At 39.7% G+C, this 20,008-nt stretch overlaps 1 protein-coding gene across 4 annotated transcripts in view; it reads left to right on the forward strand.

Moving 5' to 3' along the window:
• LOC108719383 (fibrocystin-L) overlaps nt 1-20,008 on the forward strand; it is a 112,772-nt gene that overhangs the window by 74,266 nt on the left and 18,498 nt on the right. For all 4 annotated transcript variants that reach the window (XM_018268211.2, XM_041566612.1, XM_018268213.2 and 1 more), the window contains exons 49-62: nt 352-488; nt 773-1,802; nt 3,213-3,404; nt 3,552-3,703; nt 10,012-10,171; nt 10,978-11,131; nt 12,061-12,149; nt 13,024-13,178; nt 14,022-14,151; nt 14,854-14,972; nt 16,072-16,201; nt 17,016-17,189; nt 17,753-17,856; nt 19,878-20,004. In XM_018268211.2, coding sequence (XP_018123700.1) covers nt 352-488; nt 773-1,802; nt 3,213-3,404; nt 3,552-3,703; nt 10,012-10,171; nt 10,978-11,131; nt 12,061-12,149; nt 13,024-13,178; nt 14,022-14,151; nt 14,854-14,972; nt 16,072-16,201; nt 17,016-17,189; nt 17,753-17,856; nt 19,878-20,004 — 2,853 coding nt within the window. The remainder of the gene's footprint in view (nt 1-351; nt 489-772; nt 1,803-3,212; nt 3,405-3,551; nt 3,704-10,011; nt 10,172-10,977; nt 11,132-12,060; nt 12,150-13,023; nt 13,179-14,021; nt 14,152-14,853; nt 14,973-16,071; nt 16,202-17,015; nt 17,190-17,752; nt 17,857-19,877; nt 20,005-20,008) is intronic.

Below are 20,008 nucleotides of genomic sequence, written 5' to 3' on the forward strand. Positions count from 1 at the left end.
TATCTGCATGATCCCCAGCCAGATATTTGTCACACAAATAAAAATGTGGCCATACTTTGGCCAATAAGCTGTCAACGAAGTCCAGAGTCATAAGATAATGTTGACCCATGTATGGTAATCTTCAGTCAACTTTAATAGCATTGTGGCTTATCTGTCTGCATGGCATATGGCTGTGTGTAGTGAAGCTCACAAACAGCAACATACACCAATTACTTCTGGAGGTTGGTTGTGTTTATATTTGCTTTTTAGAAGACTCGAACTTAATATTATATAGGAAATGTTAAAGAATTTTGATACGAATCAAAAAAGGAATTAATATTTATTGCTTGTATAATTTTCAACCTTCTTTAGGTGAATTTGCTACACAAACTTGTTTCCAGGGAAGATTCGGTGAAGAAGTAGGAAGTGATCAGTTTGGCGGCTGTATTATGTTCCATGCTCCACAGCCAAGTCAACTTTTGTCCATTGGAAGAATAGAATATGTGGAGGTAAGCAACAGGAAAATCATCAACAACAATAACATTATCTCTGTACTGGTTTTAAGTCCTAATACGCTACATGGTTATGTCTTTGGAATAACTTTTTTAGCCTTTATCTTTACCTTTAGCAGCCATTAGATTATGGTTTCTAGTCATCAAGAAATTCCTGAAAAAAAAATTCTGATGGTGCTAATGTTTAGATGGTTTATAGCATGTATGGTGCCATTTCAGTCCATAACATTGTTACACATTTTTCTGTTCCTCTAACTTAATACATTAATTGAATTCTGTAGGTATTCCATGCAGGACAAGCTTTCAGACTTGGGCGCTATCCAATACACTGGCATTTAATGGGTGATCTTCAATTTAAGTCATATGTACGAGGCTGTGGCATTCACCAGACATACAACAGAGCTGTTACTATTCATAATACCCATCACCTTCTTGTGGAAAACACTGTAATATATGACATTATGGGAGGAGCATTCTTTATTGAGGATGGAATCGAGCATGGGAACATCCTTCAGTATAACTTGGCTGTGTTTGTTCGTCAAAGCACCAGTCTTTTAAATGATGATGTCACCCCAGCAGCTTTTTGGGTAACTAACCCCAATAACACAGTAAGGCACAATGCAGTGGCTGGCGGTACCCACTTTGGTTTCTGGTACAGAATGCATGATAATCCAGATGGTCCCTCCTATGACCCAAACATTTGTCAAAAAAAAGTCCCTCTTGGTGAATTTTATAACAACACTGTTCACTCTCAAGGATGGTTTGGAATCTGGATTTTTGAAGAATACTTTCCAAAGGTGGGCGGAGGTTGCACTTCCAGTATTCCACAACCTGCTACTTTTAAATCACTGACAACCTGGAACTGCCAGAAAGGGGCAGAGTGGGTGAATGGCGGAGCTCTTCAATTCCACAATTTCACAATGGTAAATAATCAAGATGCTGGCATAGAAACCAAGAGAGTCATTTCAGAGCATGTCGGTGGCTGGGGAGAAACAAGTGGAGCTTTAATTAAGAACACAAAAATAGTTGGACATGTTGATGAACTCGGATTAGGTTCTGATTATTGCACTGCCAAAGGTATAATTCTTCCATTTGATGAGGGACTAACTGTGTCATCTGTAAAGTTCATGAATTTTGATCGACCAGGATGTGCCAGCATAGGCATTACATCGATTGCAGGACTTTGTATAGACAGATGTGGAGGCTGGAGCGCAAAATTTGATGGCATACAGTATTTTAATTCACCAAACAAAGCTGGATTCAGATGGGAACATGAAGTTGTTTTAATTGATATGGATGGTACTCTTACAGGTAAATCTATTATCTTGTATAAATATGTATGTGTTTTTAATTGCAATACTTAGCAAAACATTAAATAGGATAACTCAAATTTTATATTTGTATATATATATATATATATATATATATATATATATATATATATATATATATATATATATATATATATATATATATATATATATACATATTATATATTTGTACTTTGTAAATTGCAATTTTGTTTGATGATATTGCCTGTTCTATTTGTTAATTAGTTTTATGGAGCGACAAGCATAATGGGGCCGATTCACTAACTTCGAGTGAAGGATTCGAAGTTAAAAAACTTTGAATTTCGAAGTTTTTTTTGGGTTACTTCGACCATCGAATGGGCTACTTCGACCTTCGACTACCGAAGGATTCGAAGTAAAAATTGTCGACTATTCGACCATTCAATAGTCGAAGTACTGTCTCTTTAAAACAAACTTCAACCCCCTAGTTCGCCATCTAAAAGCTAACAAAGTCAATGTTAGCCTATGGGGAAGGTCCCCATAGGCTTGGCTAACTTTTTTTGATCGAAGGATATTCCTTCGATCGTTGGATTTAAATCCTTCGAATCGTTGGATTTGAAGGATTTAATCGTTCGATCGAAGGAATTATCCTTCGATCGTTTGATCAAACTATCTGCACTAAATCCTTCGACTTCGATATTCGAAGTCGAAGGATTTTAGTTCCTAGTCGAATATCGAGGGTTAATTAACCCTCGATATTCGACCCTTAGTGAATCGGCCCCCACATTACAAAACAAATTCTTTATTAATCGGGATTTATAAAGAAGCAAGTAGACCTGTGTTCTACATGCTGGATCCATATTTAGATCATGGTTTTCCATTTGTAAACCTCAGAATCCAGATATTAGCTGGGGAGGCAGATTTATCAAAATTCAAATGTAATTTGTCAATCATTTTAAATGTGGGCTTATGTAAAATCTTAAAAAACAGATTGCTTAAAAATGTTAAAATACATAAAAATAACTTGAATATAGTGAAATCACATTCATATTCTTTATCAAAGAGTCTGACAAATGTCAAACAATATTTTGTAAATACAACTCTCCTTGACTTCTACATGAACCCATCAGTTTTATTTGCCATTTTTTTAATTCAAGTTTTCAAGTTTACTCTTAATAAATCTCAAATATTTGAGTTTCCAGAAAGCTGAATCCAAATTCACGACAAATGGAACCTAAAACTCTAAATGCAGTAAAAAAAATGAATTGCAATATTAATTAATCTGCCTCTTAGCCTACAATGCCTCAGCTGTGGTTAAGCAGAGTTAAGTCGTCTTAATTTGTCAAGATACTTGTATATCCATACTAATGGATAGCTTTAGAAGTGAACGCAAACTATTATCTGAGTTAAAAGTTTTGCCTTTGCTCTGTAGGAAACATTGGTAATAAAGTTGTACCAGAAAGTGGATTGCTGGATCCCTCACAATGCAGTAAAAGCAAAGACTGGAGTGTTGGGTTCAATGGATATGTCTGTAATTCCACTGTCAGATTCCATCGCTTGGCCTTCAACAATCCAACACCACCATCTCTTCTTGGGAAGGATGTCATTCTTTCAAATACTTTTGGTAGGTGAAGAAAACTTTTTCCAAGTAATATGCATTTCCCCTCTAATGTCTTACAATTATTTTCTACTAACGGATACATACTTTTCAGTTGTGTATATATGAGCATAAGAGCGCTTCATTCAAATAAACATTTGGCATACATTTTAGGTGTCAGCATTGTACCTTTTCTTGCAAAACGCCTGACTCATAAGCCTGGATGGATGGCTCTGCTTCCCAGTACCGCTACTTATACCTGGTATTTCCGTGATGCTGCTTTCATTACAAACATCACCTATCAGTCCATGTTCTATGGATTTAAGGTAAAGCAAGAAACAAAAAAGTGTAAAAATTGTTTAAGTACAGGGTCAATATAAAGTCTAAAGTACAGTTTAAATAGGCAACTTTTCATAAATAAGTCGTGAAAAATAACATTTGAAAATGTGCCTGGGAATTCTTTAAATAACATATTTTCTCTGTAGTGTTTGGCAAGTATAACCTCATTTTAGATCTAAAAATATGAAGACAAGCATTTCTGTAAACTGGGTGGCCTTTAGAAACAAAGGGTTATATTTATTAAAAAGATTAAGGGAGTTATTTACTAAAATCTGAATTTATCTCATATTTTATTACACAAAATCACAACCAAACTCCCATGCCTCTTTGACCTTATTTATTAATAAAATAACCCAAATGAATCGGATTGTGGAAAAACTTAAAAACCCGAATCTTTTTCATGCTTTTTTCCTGAATCGCACAATTTTTTTGAAATTTTTGCCCGAAAACCCTGAAAAAGCCAGATTTTGGGGCTAAACCCAGCGCAGACCACGATAATTTCAAATTGAGATAGGTGCCACTCCCATTGACAGGACCTCAACAGGTCTGGGTGTAAGGCCAAAGGCCTCAGGAATAGTGAGGACCAAGGGAGGAAAATAACAATGTCCAAGTTCGCAGTACAATAGAGGATGAGGCAGAAGAATGGTCAAAAACAGGCAACAAGATCAGTCCAGGCAGAAGAGGTTCGAAGTCGAGAATTCCAGGCAAGGGTCGGTACACAATAGACAAGAAGTTCGCAATGAATCACACCCAGGAGTAGAAAACTAAACCTATAATTGGGCACAGGTTACTGTCCGGAGTTCCCTTATAAAGGCCCAGGTTTGGCGCCAATTTCGGACGCACCGGCGTCATGACGTATGCGCGGACGCGCTGACGTCGGCGACTGACGCGCTGACGTGTGCGACGGACGCCGGCGCCCATTATTGACGCCGACGTCCATTCCGTCGCCGGCGACCAATCAGGGTGTGGGAAGAAGTTGACATCATCCGTCTGCGTCCGTGAAGAACCAGGGAGTCACCATCTTGGACGCCATTTTGGTTATCCGTGCCAGATTCCATTACAGTACCCCCCCCTCTAGGGGGGGCCTCCGGACCACCTGGGTTGGAAGGAAATTGCCGGTGGAATTTTTGGACCAGGAGAGGGGCGTGGACGTCTGAATTTCTTACCCAGGAGCACTCCTCCGGGCCGAATCCCTTCCACTCAATGAGGTATTGTAGAGTGCCCCTCGAAATCCGGGAATCCAGGATTCTTTTAACCTCGAATTCCTGATGTCCATCCACCAAGACAGGAGCTGAGGAAGAAGAAGAAGAAGAAGTACCTGCAGGTTTGAGCAAGGAGACATGGAATGCGTTAGGAATCCGCATCTCTGAGGGAAGTTGTAGACGAACAGCCACCGGGTTGATGATCTCAGAGATGGAGAAGGGACCGATAAACTTGGGACCAAGCTTCGGAGAGGGGACTTTAAGATGGATGTTTCGGGTGGATAGCCAAACCTTATCGCCAGGTGCGTACAAAGGGGAAGGGATTCTTCTTTGATCCGCGAACCTTTTCTGGACCAGGGAACTTTTTTCCAGATTGATGACCGTGGCGTGCCAAATGGCTGACATGTGAGCAGCTTGGTCGTTGGCGGCAGGGACATTGGTAAGTAATAAATCCTGAGGAAAAGCCAAAGGGTTAAGACCGTACATACAGAAAAAAGGGGACTTTTCGGAAGAAATGTGTAATGTGCAAATTCTGCCCATGGAAGCAGGTCCGCCCAGTCATCTTGGCACAGTGATACATGGCATCGAAGAAATTGTTCAAGGGCCTGGTTAACCCTTTCTGCTGCTCCATTAGACTGGGGATGGTATGAAGATGAAAATTGAAGAGAGACACCAAGGGCTTTACACAGGGATCTCCAGAACTTAGAAACAAATTGGGAACCACGGTCAGAGACAATTTCGGCAGGGAAACCCTGGAGGCGAAAAATGTGTTTAATGAATAATGAAGAGAGTTCAGGAGCAGAGGGAAGTTTTCGAAGGGGAGTAAAGTGTGCAACTTTAGTGAATCTGTCAATCACCACCCAAATAACAGTGTAGCCAGAGGAGTTAGGAAGGTCCACGATGAAGTCCATAGATAAATGAGTCCATGGGCGGGAGGGAATGGGTAGTGGTAAGAGTAACCCTTTGGGAGGGGAATGCCCAGATTTGGATACAGCACACACAGAGCAAGAGGAAACAAAGTCTTTAACATCCTTTCTTAGGGAAGGCCACCATACAAGACGAGACAGAAGTTCAGTGGTTTTCTTGACTCCAGGATGGCCGGCCTGCTTGGAGCTGTGGGACTGGACCAACATGGAATGACGGAGTTCAGGAGGAACAAAGGCAACACCAGGAGGGGTTCCTACAGGAGCAGAAGGTTGAACAGACAATAATTGGGAGGCCAAGGATGGAAAAAGAGCAGCGATGATTTTTGTAGGAGGCACAATGGATTCTGGGTCTTCGGAGATGGGATCTTCAGGAATAAAACTTCTGGAAAGGGCATCCGCTTTCTTGTTTCTTGAACCAGGACGAAAAGTTAAGATGAAGTTAAAACGTGAGAAGAACAATGCCCACCTGGCTTGTCGAGGATTGAGGCACTTAAGGGTCTGAATATATTCAAGGTTTTTGTGGTCAGTGAAGATGGTCACAGGGATCGATGATCCTTCGAGAAAGTGTCTCCACTCGTCAAGAGCAAGTTTGACGGCCAGTAACTCACGGTTCCCAACATCATAATTCCTTTCGGAAGAGGAAAATTTCTTGGAAAAGAAGGCACACGGATGCAGCTTACCATCAGCAGAGGATCTTTGGGACAAAATTGCTCCTGCTCCGATATCCGAGGCATCTACTTCAATGAAGAAAGGTTGGAAAGGTTCAGGATGCCTGAGGATTGGGGCAGATGAAAAGGATTCTTTAAGAGACTTGAAGGCTTCCAAGGCTAGAGGAGGCCAATGTTGTGGTTTACCCCCTTTTTGAATAAGAGCAAGAATTGGAGCAATTTTAGAAGAAAAACCTTTAATAAACTGTCTGTAATAATTAGCAAAGCCGATGAATCTTTGCACAGCCTTGACACTGGTGGGGAGAGGCCAATTTTGAATTGCTGAAACCTTGGCTGGATCCATCCTGAAGCCTTGTTGGGAAATGATGTAACCTAGGAAGGAAATGGAAGAAACCTCAAAGGAACACTTTTCCAACTTAGCAAACAGATTGTTCTTTCGAAGACGAGAAAGTACTTCTTGAACTTGAAGACGATGTTGAGCAAGATTTTTGGAAAAAATAAGAATATCGTCCAGGTACACCACCACATACTGGCCCAGTAAATCTCTGAAAATGTCATTCACAAATTCTTGGAAGACCGCGGGGGCGTTACAGAGACCGAAAGGCATGACAAGATATTCGTAATGCCCGTCTCGGGTGTTAAACGCGGTCTTCCATTCATCTCCCTCTCTGACACGAATTAAATTATAAGCCCCACGAAGATCCAACTTGGTGAAAAGACAAGCCCCTTTTAGTTGGTCAAACAGTTCTGAGATGAGAGGAAGGGGATAACGGTTTTTAATTGTGATTTTATTCAGACCTCTATAATCAATGCAGGGCCGCAAACCTCCATCTTTTTTCTCTACAAAGAAGAAGCCGGCTCCAGCCGGGGAAGAAGAAGGACGAATAAAGCCTCTTTGCAGATTTTCTTGAATGTACTCCTTCATGGCACCGGTTTCAGAAGGAGACAGTGGATAGATGCGACCCCTCGGAGGCATGGTTCCTGGAAGAAGTTCGATGGGGCAATCATAAGGACGATGGGGAGGCAGAATTTCGGCAGACTTTTTACTGAAGACATCGGTGAAGGCTTGATAAGCAGAGGGCAAAGAAGAATTAGAAGAAACGGATGAAACTTTAATAATAGACTTGGTAGGTAAACAGTTCTGTTGGCAGAAAGAACTCCAGCGGGAGATCTGAGAAGAAGCCCAATCGATCACAGGATTGTGAAAATTCAACCAAGGCAGACCAAGTACAATGGGAGTAGAAGGACAATCGATAAGGAGGAAGGACAATCTTTCAAGGTGCATGGACCCCACAATAACGGAAAGTTCATCGGTGGAGTGGGAAATTGTAGCGGAGGATAGTGGACGATCGTCAATCGCCAAGGCTCGAAGAGGAACAGCCAAAGATCGCAGAGGAATGGAATGGTTTTCTGCGAAGACCTTATCGATGAAATTCCCAGCTGCACCGGAGTCAAGGAAAGCCTTAGAAGAGATCGACTGGGTACCAAAATGAATCTGCACAGGAAGGAGGAAGCGTTGAGCAGAAGAATGGGGAGAGGGACCAATTCCACCCAGGTAAGTCTCCCCAGTCTTACCTAGGTGTTGGCGTTTCCCGGCTTCACTGGACACTCATAGGCGAAGTGGGATTTTCCACCACAGTAAAGGCAAAGTCCAGCAGCCCTTCTCCGAAGCTTTTCCTGTTCGGTCAGACGAGCCCGTCCAATCTGCATTGGTTCTTCCGAAGGCAGGGAAGAGGAAGCAGGAACCGCAGGATTTGGAGAAGACAGGATGGGAGCCGGGTTGGGAAGGAAGGGTCTTTGGAAATGAGGAGCCAGAGTAGGTTGGAACCTGTGGAATCTTTTGGTTGGGGAGCGCTCTCTGTCGAGTTCAGCTTGAAACTCCCTCTGCCGAGTATCTACCTTTATGGCCAAGGCGACTAGATCTTCCCAACGGGATGGAATTTCCCTGGACACTAGATCAGACTTGATACGTATCGCCAGGCCGTTGTAAAAGGCAGCGTGATACCCGTCGTTGTTCCACGAAGTCTCTGCAACCAGGGTGCGGAACTCAATGGCATACTCCGAGACTGAGCGAGTTCCCTGTAGAAGATGGAACAGGCGTGAGGAGGCAGCAGTGGCACGACCCGGAGCATCAAAGACCACACGAAGTTCCCGGATGAAAGCTCGGGCATTATCGATAATGGGATCCTCCTTTTCCCATAGAGGCGACGCCCACTCTAATGCCTTCCCTTGCAGACGGGAGAAGATGAAGCCCACCTTAGCTCGTTCCGACAGGAATTGGCTGGGTGCGAGTGCAAAGTGGACCTCACACTGGTTAATAAACCCACGGCAGGCTGTAGGATCACCACTGTAGAGTGGGGGAGCCGGAATGCGGGGTTCAGAGGCGTGAAGCGGAGCCACAGGTGCAGGGGCAGGAGTGGGGTCGGCAGGTGTTAACGCCGACAACTTGGCAAGAATGGTCTCCAAGGCCTGACCAAAGTGAGACTGCTGTACCTCATAGGACTGCATACGGGATGCCAGACCACGAAGCGCCCCACCAACATCAGGCGGCGCAGGATTCTCCTCCAACGGGTCCATGGCCCAATTATAATGTAAGGCCAAAGGCCTCAGGAATAGTGAGGACCAAGGGAGGAAAATAACAATGTCCAAGTTCGCAGTACAATAGAGGATGAGGCAGAAGAATGGTCAAAAACAGGCAACAAGATCAGTCCAGGCAGAAGAGGTTCGAAGTCGAGAATTCCAGGCAAGGGTCGGTACACAATAGACAAGAAGTTCGCAATGAATCACACCCAGGAGTAGAAAACTAAACCTATAATTGGGCACAGGTTACTGTCCGGAGTTCCCTTATAAAGGCCCAGGTTTGGCACCAATTTCGGACGCATCGGCGTCATGACGTATGCGCGGACGCGCTGACGCCGACGTCCATTCCGTCGCCGGCGACCAATCAGGGTGTGGGAAGAAGTTGACATCATCCGTCTGCGTCCGTGAAGAACCAGGGAGTCACCATCTTGGACGCCATTTTGGTTATCCGTGCCAGATTCCATTACACTGGGATGGTGGATTTTCGGATCCAGGCTTTTTGCAGCATCGGGGTATAATAAATTAAGAAAAATTCGAGTTTTTGTCCCAAAAAGCTCAATTATAAAATCTGAGGTTTAGCAAATAACCCCCTTAATGTATTGAATAACATTAACACAATAAAAACCTATCAGTTCTTCAGCCTCAATCAATATGTTAATTTGTAAATTCTTGACTTGAAGGCAAATCTTAAAGGTACAAAGACATATGTTTTCTGCCACACAGAGGTTATTTAGCAACCACTAAAAGCTTTATTCAATTTTTTGTGGCTCTCAAAGACTTGATTTAACTGCACCTTATGAACCTAAAAAGTTTTGAAATTGAGTCAATTCAATTCAACATAGAATCTGGGGGTGTTAATCAGGCTTCTACTGTATATTTTTGGTAAAATTATAATTTATTTTTCTTTCTGTTTGTGTAGAATCCAGACTATGTTATAATGTCCCACAACCTTACTCAGAGGCCAGATATGTTTACAATTGTTGATACAAGAAATGGGTCTCAACAGCAAGTGGCTTATGACGCCAACAATAATGGAGACTGGTACTTTAATGACAACACAACTACATTATATTATATAGGTATGTGATGCAATATTATGATACAATAACATAGTAAATAACTTACTATTATGAGAAGATTTTCTCAGGCAAGTCAGCCTACAGTGACACATATACATAAAAATATATATACAAAAGATGATAAATAATTATCAAGACATGTAGCTCTATTTTTATATTAGTCTTTAGTCTGATGTCAATTAACTTTCAAATTTCATTTTTTCCCAATCTTGAAACATCACAAACTTGATTCCGTTTTTTTTTTCCAAACCACTACCATATTAATGAAAAAACGTGAATCAGAAAGAAATGATTGCTTTGATTCTCATTATTTCATTCATTTTCACTACATTTATAAAATTGCTAATTATAAATAAAAACTTGAAAAATTAAATAGCTTGAATGTTAAAAATACACTTCCCATTGACTTCTATAAAACTTCCCAGATTTAGCTGCCATTTTTGTTATACCTTTTTTTCGATAAATCTCATAAACTTGAATTTGAAAAAAATTTAGAAAAATGTTGAGCTTGCAATTCTTTGCCAAGATTTTCCTCAAATTACAGCAAAAATGTGAATTAAAATGTTAGTAAATGAGCCCCAATACAGCAGAAGTCAGCTCTCTTCCAACTCATACTCCAATTGCCACAATGCCTTGTACTTTCACAGGTATATTAATCAGATGGCTTCTGCTGCATTGTGTCATAAGGACATAACACGGTGTAGTTGTCTAGAAAAATGAAATATACTGCTCAATGCATAGAATCTAACATTTTTAGTGTAAAGATAAAATATTCATGGTATTTCAATGTATTTATTTTGTAACAGTATCTGGAAAACGTAGGTTATCAAAGCGGTCCATTGCTGGGACACTGGATCCTGATATGACAAATGTTAATGTCAATCTCGGAGTCAACAGCTGCTATTTCAAGAACTGCATTCCTCCTCCTCCAGTGTCGACCATTGTGCCGTCAGTCTATGAGTAGGTATCAACTAAAACAAGAACATCACCCACTTTCATAAATTACATAAAGAACTTTGTGATGGTATTACAATTTCTAGAGGCTTATGGAATAAGCATTGTGTAATTTTACAAAATTAAATCACCAGTAACACAAAAAATATAAGGGCTTTATTTAATGTACGGGATATATATTATACATTACCTACAAGAAATAAGAAAGTAAAGTTATATTTCTTCCCCAGTGTATGGAGCATCACATATGGTCTATATTCTATTGTAATATAAATTGCTAAGATTTCACTCTGTAACCTTACGATTATGACCACCTGCTCATACTTGCAGCATACGAATATATAACATGTATTTTGTTTCCTCCCTCCACATTAAGGGTGTTATTTATCAAATATTGATCTCAATATTTTCTGCTACAAACTGTGATCAAATCCGCTGGGGATTTTTACGCTTATTTATTATTATATTTTCCCGAAAATTTGCTTTGCAGGAAAAAATTATGTTTTCGGATTTTTCCTCAGATTTTCATATTTTTTTTCAGATTTTTCACCCGAAAACTCTGTTTTTTTCCCGAAAACTTCAGGGTATTGCACGAAACCCAGCACACATCAAAAAATCATTGGGACTCTCACATTGACTTATATGCAAACTTGACAGTTCTGAGATGCCGGATTTTCTGATTTGGACTTTTCCATCCTCTGGGTTTAATAAATTGATAAATGATTTTTTAAAAGTCAGATTTTATAAAAAAAAAATAAAAACACAAATTTTTCATGATTTTTGCATTTGGAATTTAGTAAATAACCTCCTTAATCTACTAACTGTGCCTTTCTCAATAACAAATTGTCTATCACTGGGACAAGAAAACACATTTTCTAATAAACATATGATGCATTTAAAGTTGAGTCACTAATATAATATGTTTCTATTGATAGTTATTGGTCCAACCGTTCCTTCTGGGAATCATCTGTAGAGAACAACAAAACTGTTCCAAAAGAAGGATCCAATGTGGTCATCCCTGCAGGTACATTTAGATGTTGAAATTGTACTTTGCTATTTATGTATCTATTTTAAGATTTGTCAGCACCCATGCATTTAAAAAGCTATTGTACACTTTTCTGCTAAGAGTAAGAGATAAGGATTACAATACCAGAGGAAAGGTAAGTAATAAAGAAAATTGAAGCCAGGGAACCTGGGAACAATGGCATGTTAATCAATCCTATTTATAAAAATACAAATCTTTCTGAGTAATTTAATTAAAAAAAAGTCTGACCAAACTAGAATTCATGATTGGAGCACAATTCAATCGGATAAGGGACAAACCCCAAAAAATCTAGCGAAAATCCGGATCATATGTTTTTTTTCTGGAATCACACGATTTTTTCAGCTTTTTCTTGAAAAGGCCTAATTTTAATTTGGCTAATTCCAACGCAGACCATAGAAACTTCCAAATAGGATAGGGACCTCTCCCATTGACTTATATACAACCTCAGTAGGTCTGAGATGCCAGATTTTAGGATTCAGACTTTTTCCATGCTCGGGGTATAATAAATCTCGAAAAATTCCACTTTTATTACTAAAAATAACAATTTTATAGTCGCAAGTTCGAGTTTTGGGCATTAGGACTTTAATTAATACCCCCCTTAATGTTTTGTGCATCTTACTCAAATTCCTAATATATCCACTTTCATAGAATACCATATAGGTTAAAACACAGAGGGTCAGGGGCACTAAAGTTTATTTAATGTTTTGGTGATAAACAGGTATTGAAAGATCCCAACTACAGGATTCCTTCTACAAATGGGAAGAATATCTCCTTACTCCAAATGCTTTTCTTGGCATTCTTTTGTGGAAAATATACTTCTTAATGTCTTCATTTTCTCTGTTGAATATTTCAGGCAAATGGGTTGTAGCTGATGTCGACATCCCACCTCTAGAAAAGCTGGTCATTTATGGTATTTTGGAAATACGAAACCTCACAAACAACAGCTCAACAAATAGCAGCAGTGCCTTTAAGACAACTGTTCTCAGTGCTACGTACATATCGATACAGGTGAGTAAAACAAGGGCATGCAAGAAGTATTTTGTGCCTAGACAATGTATTAGTACTGTCTTTCAAAATAATCAAACCCCTACCTGTCTAAACATGCAGATGGGGCTACATTTATCTCCTTGGGCCAACCGATCCATCACTAACACCTTGTTATCATGTCTTTTTCCCCAAGAAAAAGTTATAAAGATCAAAGGTGGAAGGGGTCTAATGCTTAATTAAATAATTGTGTGTAGGTATATAAAAACTGTCTATATCCTACTCATATATCCGAGTCATATATCAAGCTCCCAAACACCTACAGTATTTTGATCTTGTTGGCTTTCATTAGTGTAACCAATGGCTTCTGAAGTACATGACTCGGAGAGTGACCAAGTACCCAGTAGATGTGGTTGGCTGAAAGCAGAAAAAGATTTATGTGCTGCAAAGTAAATGCAGTAAAAGAAGAACCTTGTGGGGATTATGTCTTGAGAAATAACAATTGTCTTGTAAAGTTTCCTTACCAATTCTAAATAATAATTGTAAAATAAAAACTAATTATATAACGCATTATATGGCTGTTGTATGGTTTTTATGGACTATACAATCAGAGCAAACTTTGCATAATTCTTTTTGGGACTAATACATACCATAGTTTGCTACAGGTCTTGCAAGCTTTAGCAACCAATCAGATCAAAAAATTATGATTTGTGTTTCCTTAAACCCATCTCAAAATACACCTGCCTTTGTGTTTATGTGCCCAATGTCTAAAAGGAGAAAGTGAAGTGCTTTTTTTAAGTTTCTTGGTTTCATGAAGAGTCAGCTATAATTGAAAACACATCTCAGACACATTTCTGTCTAATACAGGGGGGGAGATTAACCGCAGGAAAGGAGAATGATCCATTCCAAGGAGAGTTACACATTATCCTAAAGGGAAACCATTCAACCCCAGAAATGCCCCTGCCTGATGGTCCCAACCAGGGCTCAAAGGTTCTTGGTAAGTACTGTTCTGTCCTCACTATGGGGTTATTTATCAAAGTTAAAGGTGTGTTTTTCCCAAAAAAATTAAGTTTTTGAGAATAGTTTCAGTAACAACTTTGGGATTAAAAAGAAACTTACATTTTTAGAGATTTATAAAGATGGCAGCTATGCTGATGATTTCCTGGGTTTACACATGGTCACATGGTAGAGATATGGTAACCAAAGAAAGACACATACCATTGGCAAAACTGCTAGGTGGTGCAACACAAACAGTAAAACAATACAGGAGGCATAAAGAGTACTATAGTTCCTCATTAGATTTTTCTAAAAGCAGAACAGATGTTTCATAAATAAATTTCCCGATCTTAACCTAATATTCTGTTTCCTGCTGCAAACAACTTGCTCTTAGTGTGAGTTGCAGGAAGATCTGGTCCATCACGGATCAGCATTGTAGAATAACCAACATAGCTGAGTTGTTGGCAGTGGGAAAATAGGAATATAAGGAGTATATCACTACAGAGGAAAATAAAGTTAAACTTGTTTCTGGACACATTTAGGAAACATCTATTGCACTTTGCGTTCATATTTCCAAAGTGCAAAGTTCCATTTTAATAGTTTAAAATCTTCTAAAACATAATTTTGATAAAATGGCATGTACCATATGTAATGTCTTACATTAGCATATTATACAATAAATATATGGTCCTGATTATTTCAGGTGTGTTTGGCCAACTGGATCTGCATGGAATGCCCCGCTCTGTTTACAGAACCAAGCTAGCAACAACAGCAGCCAAAGGATCCATGGATATCACATTAGTGGATGCCGTAGACTGGAAGGTAACAACTTGATCTTTGCCTTATATTTTATAAAGTGCCTTTTAATATATTAGGATCTCCAATGCTAAAACTGTTCTCCAAGTAACAGGGGACAGACCCTTTGTTGGTGCATGACAGTTTCACAGTAATAATCCACAGCAATTTGTTCCATAATACTAGGGTTACACAGAATTCACTATTTTTGGACGAATTCTGAATTCTTTGTGAAAGAATACCGAACCAAATCCAAACCCTAATTTGCATTTGACAGCGTGGTTTTGACAGGAAAAGGTCAAATCCTGGCCAAATCCCAAACCGAATCCTGGATTTGGAGCATTCCCTACATAAAAAAATTGATACATAGGGGTATATTTATCAAAGAGTTACATTAATAGTGAAATTCCGCCATTTCCCATTTATTTCTATGGGGTTTTTAAAGGCGTATTTATCAAAGGGTGAAATTTCACTTTCACCCATTGATAAATACGCCTTTCAGAATCCCATAGAAATGAATGGAGAGCTGCGGAATTTCACTCTAGTGGCGGAACTTCACTCTTTGATAAATTTACCACATAATGTATTTGCAATGCAGGAAAGCCCAACTGAAAGAGAACAATCTACATAAATTAGGAATGTCCAACAAATCAAATTGTTTTTGAACATCACCTCCTGGATGTATGAAATGATAACGAATGTACCGTTTATACTGATTTATATACTGTGTGTACTGTACTGTATGTATAGTATGTTCTGTATGGGCTATATACTGTATATACTGGTGTGTGTGTGTGTGTGTGTGTACTGCATGTGCAGTGTGTTCTGTATGGACTGCATATACTGGAAATACCAAACAATAATACACAAATAGTATACTTTTGTTTTTCTTTTCTTTTTAATGGTTTGTAGTGTTTTTTTACATACACATTTCTCCAAGGTTGAACCCTGCAAATCTCTGGGGAATTGGGGGTCTAGAGCAAATGCCCCTATATTAAAACTGTCCCTTGCATTAAACTGGCTGCCATTCAGGGAGCATTGAACACGGTATATTTAAGTAAAGAAACAGGTGTTAGTTGCGTGGAGCAAAAGCTAACAACTCTCTGCATTTATAATCATTTAAAAGGCCAGAGAAGAAATCGTAATTACGACCACCAGTTATGACACCTGGCAGACAGAAACCAGACAGATTGTCTCTGTCTCACCTGACAGGAGGACCATCACTCTGAATGCTTCTCTGCAATACACGCACATTGGTAAGTGACTGGGCACATGCTTCTAAGCTAGCAGTGTCAGTTCTTTTGCCAAGACATAGGGGGTTATTTACTAAACTCTGAATGCAAAAATCATGAAAAAAATCATGATTTTTTTTGTTTAAAAGATCTGACTTTTAAAAAAATCACAAATTTTTCGGAATTTATTAAACCCAGAGGATGGAAAAGTCCCAATCTGAAAATCTCGGACCTGTCAAGGTTGCATATAAGTCAATGGGAGAAGTCCCAATGATTTTTTGATGTGCGCTGGGTTTTTGGCAACACCCCGAAGTTTTCGGGTGAAAAATTCGAAAAAATTGTGAAAATTGGATGAAACATCCGAAAAAATCTTGAAAATCGGATTTTTCTCGATTGTTTCGGATTTTTTGCCGCAAACAAAATTTTCAGGAAAGTGTATTAATAAATAAGCCGAAAAACCTGTGCGGATTTGGTCTGAGTTTTTTCCAGAAAATATTGAGATAAATTCGAACTTTGATAAATAACCCCCATAGCTTTGCATTCAGTTAGTGGTTATCATTAAGATCCTTGGCACTATCTATCTATCTATCTTTCATCTATCATCATATATCTATCTATCTAATCTATCTATCTATCTATCTAATCTATCTATCTATCTATCTATCTATCTATCACCATCTCTCTCTCTCTCTCTCTCTCTCTCTCTCTATCTCTATCTCTATCTATATATATATATAATCTTACTATCTATGCTATATTGTAGTATATTTTAAAATACTTCACTTATTAGCATTTTTCTGATGCTTAGTGACCTCTCATTACACATATTTCCTTCTAGCTGAGAGCTATTTTGTAGCCAACACAAGCTGGAATTACACAATGGCGGCTGACGTTGCTCTGTTGACCAGAAACATAAAGATCATTGGGCAGGATTATCCAGGCTGGTACCAAGAATCATTTGGTGCCCGGGTGCTGGTTAGCACATTTACAATGAACAACGTTCAGTATACAGGTACAGTGAATTCTACCAGTTAAATGATATACTGTTTGCTTTATTGAATTCCCTTGCATTTCAGCAGCATTTACATTGGAGAAGGCATTTATTCTACATGGGGATAGGGCAAATTAAAAGAAGATGTCGTTTGGGCTGGTTACATACAAACGATTACTTTCCACAGACATTATTCTGGGCAATTATTTATGCTGATGTTTGACTTTTATTGCTGGGTAAATTGCTAGCTAAGGTACAGTAAATATACCAATGTATGAGGTTCATAGTGCGAAATAATAATAACCATTTTCCAGTTAGTGTGAGTTAAGATAAATCTATTACAAGCTGGAAAATAAAAGCAAAGATGTGATTGGTTGCTACAGATGCAAATAAACATTGATAGTAGAAATTGAATGTGATCCCAAGAGTAGTGTGCATTTTCATCACAGGGTATATCCTATTATGTGTACAAAACAATACTCTGCATATTTCCAAATATCAATATCAATGTTTCCTGCCATAATATGTGCCTCAGTAACTGAGCATGGTACTGAAAATGAAAATGATTTGTTTGTTTTGTGCAGGAAGCGCGAGAATTGAAAATGTTGAGTTTTACCACAGTGGACAGGAGGGCTACAGAGACCCAGCAGACCCCCGATATTCATTGGCTTTCCTGTATCTTGGGGAGGTGATGTTTATATCTTGAGTATTTTTATCAATAATTATTTCATTCTTCATCTAAACAAACAAATGCTCTGACATTATAGAGATTATTATCTTAAAAGATTTCCTGCAATATAATTCACAGTCATTTCTTGCAGTACCAATAACATTACATGGAGCAAAGTTTTACATGCTTATTGGTGCATGTATGCTGCCCCGCCAAGCCCGACTGATATCATCTACTATGGATATTGGTTGGTTGCAGAATGGTGCAGGTCATAAAATTTTTACGTGTCAATACACAATGTTGGCCAGTTCATGGAGCATCGGCAGATGAGCAAGTTAGAGTTGCAGCTTTTTTTCCCTTACTGCTTTTCCAATCAGTTTGTGCACTTTGCATGATGAAATAAAAGAATTGGAAGGTGGCCATATCGTGTGTGGTTCTACATACACAGGTCACACTGCCTGTTTGACTTGTCGGCTAATCAGGTAGCGATGTTACCTGGTTGGCCCATGTATGGCCACGATAAGTTATTGTCACGGCCGGCACCCGATACCAGAACAAATGCCAAGCACCCTGGTCTCGGCTCGGCTTCACCAGTAGTGTGACCACCGTTGGGCTTCGGGAGGAGCCCTCATCTTATTTGGGTGCCCGCTGGACTTAACGAGGGGTGCAAGGCGAGATGTTCTAGCTGGCGAAGGGGCACGGCTGTTAGCAAAGTCTTTTTGGGCTGAAGGTCACGGTACAAAGGATTAGGCAGAAGGATGGTCAAACAGGCAGGGTCGAGGCAGGCGGATATCAGAATCGTCAGGCAGGCAAGGGTCAAACCGGGTTGTCAATCAAGGGGTTAAGCAGGAAGAGTTGTCGTAGGCAGGCAAGGGTCAGGATACAGAGTTCAGAATAGTCAGGATACAGGCAGGGTCAAACACGGATAATCAGAATACAGAATAACAGGAACAGATGCACTAGGCTCAGAAACCACTTAGAAACAAAGTTCTATCACGGGCACTGGCTGGGAGACAGAATGGGCCTTATATAGGTTCAAATTTCGCACCAAACGGGCGTCAAAAACATGCTGGCGCAAATGCGCCAGCATGCCTGCGCCTTTAAGAGGCGGGCAGGCGCGCCGTACGCGCCCTAGAATCCAAGATGGCGCCGGCGCCGACTCGTGGACCATGCGGCGGGCGTCCCCACCGACAACGCGGTGGACGACCCCGCCGCACAGGTACTGTTACAGTTATGTTCTTCTGTAGATATGTTTTTTGTTTAGATTGTGCTAAACAGAGAATAAATTTGTAACTGCCATATTATCAGGTGCATAATTCAAAAAAGATGTCAGACTAGAGAAAAAGAACTTGCTAATTGAGCACAAAGGGGCACGTCCTTGCGACCCTTCATGTTTTTGCACATCTCCCCCCAGTCACTACTTTTTCTTCAGGTCATTTTATTAAGCCCCCATTTTTGAGGGATAACCCTTTGACAGAAAGGTAGGTCACTGGTATTAGGATACGCTGGATACTAGGCAATATATTACATAGCTGAGGGAACAGGTGCACCACAAGGAGCACAGATGATACTGCACTTATATATATACTCCACATGTGAGTGTGTGCCAGAAGAAAAAGTGGTATTCCTATTTCGGCTATTGCAGTTTCAATACATGTAAACATAATTACATTACCATTACATGGTATTTCTTTTGTGGGAAGTTTGGCCAGAGAATGATCGGATCAAACTTGTTCCACAGTACCATGAATACTGGTTTGGAAATTTTTTGGTTCAAGCAATAATATCTGTTTGAGTATAGTCTGCCAACTGATCATATTTACTAGAGAGCAGTCTCCATGTTAATGGATCATTGTTCTGAATATCCAAATGATTTGTCTATACAAGCGCATGTCAGTTACATGTAATATCTTGGTGTGTATGGCAAACTTTAGACTAAGGTTACCTCAAATCCATAATTTTTTGGGGGAAAGATTGGGACTATCATCATTTATTCTATGCACTGTATCAGACTGGAACATCTGTTTAATATTTTTTAGGTATCTAGAAACACTTCCTACATCCTAGGATGTTCCTTCCACCATGGATTTTCACCAGCAATTGGTGTTTTTGCCACCAACGGACTGGATATTGATGACAATGTCATTCACTTTACTGTGGGAGAAGGTAA

The sequence above is a fragment of the Xenopus laevis genome, chromosome 6L (assembly GCF_017654675.1).
Source record: "Xenopus laevis strain J_2021 chromosome 6L, Xenopus_laevis_v10.1, whole genome shotgun sequence".
In the NCBI taxonomy this organism is placed as follows: domain Eukaryota; kingdom Metazoa; phylum Chordata; class Amphibia; order Anura; family Pipidae; genus Xenopus; species Xenopus laevis.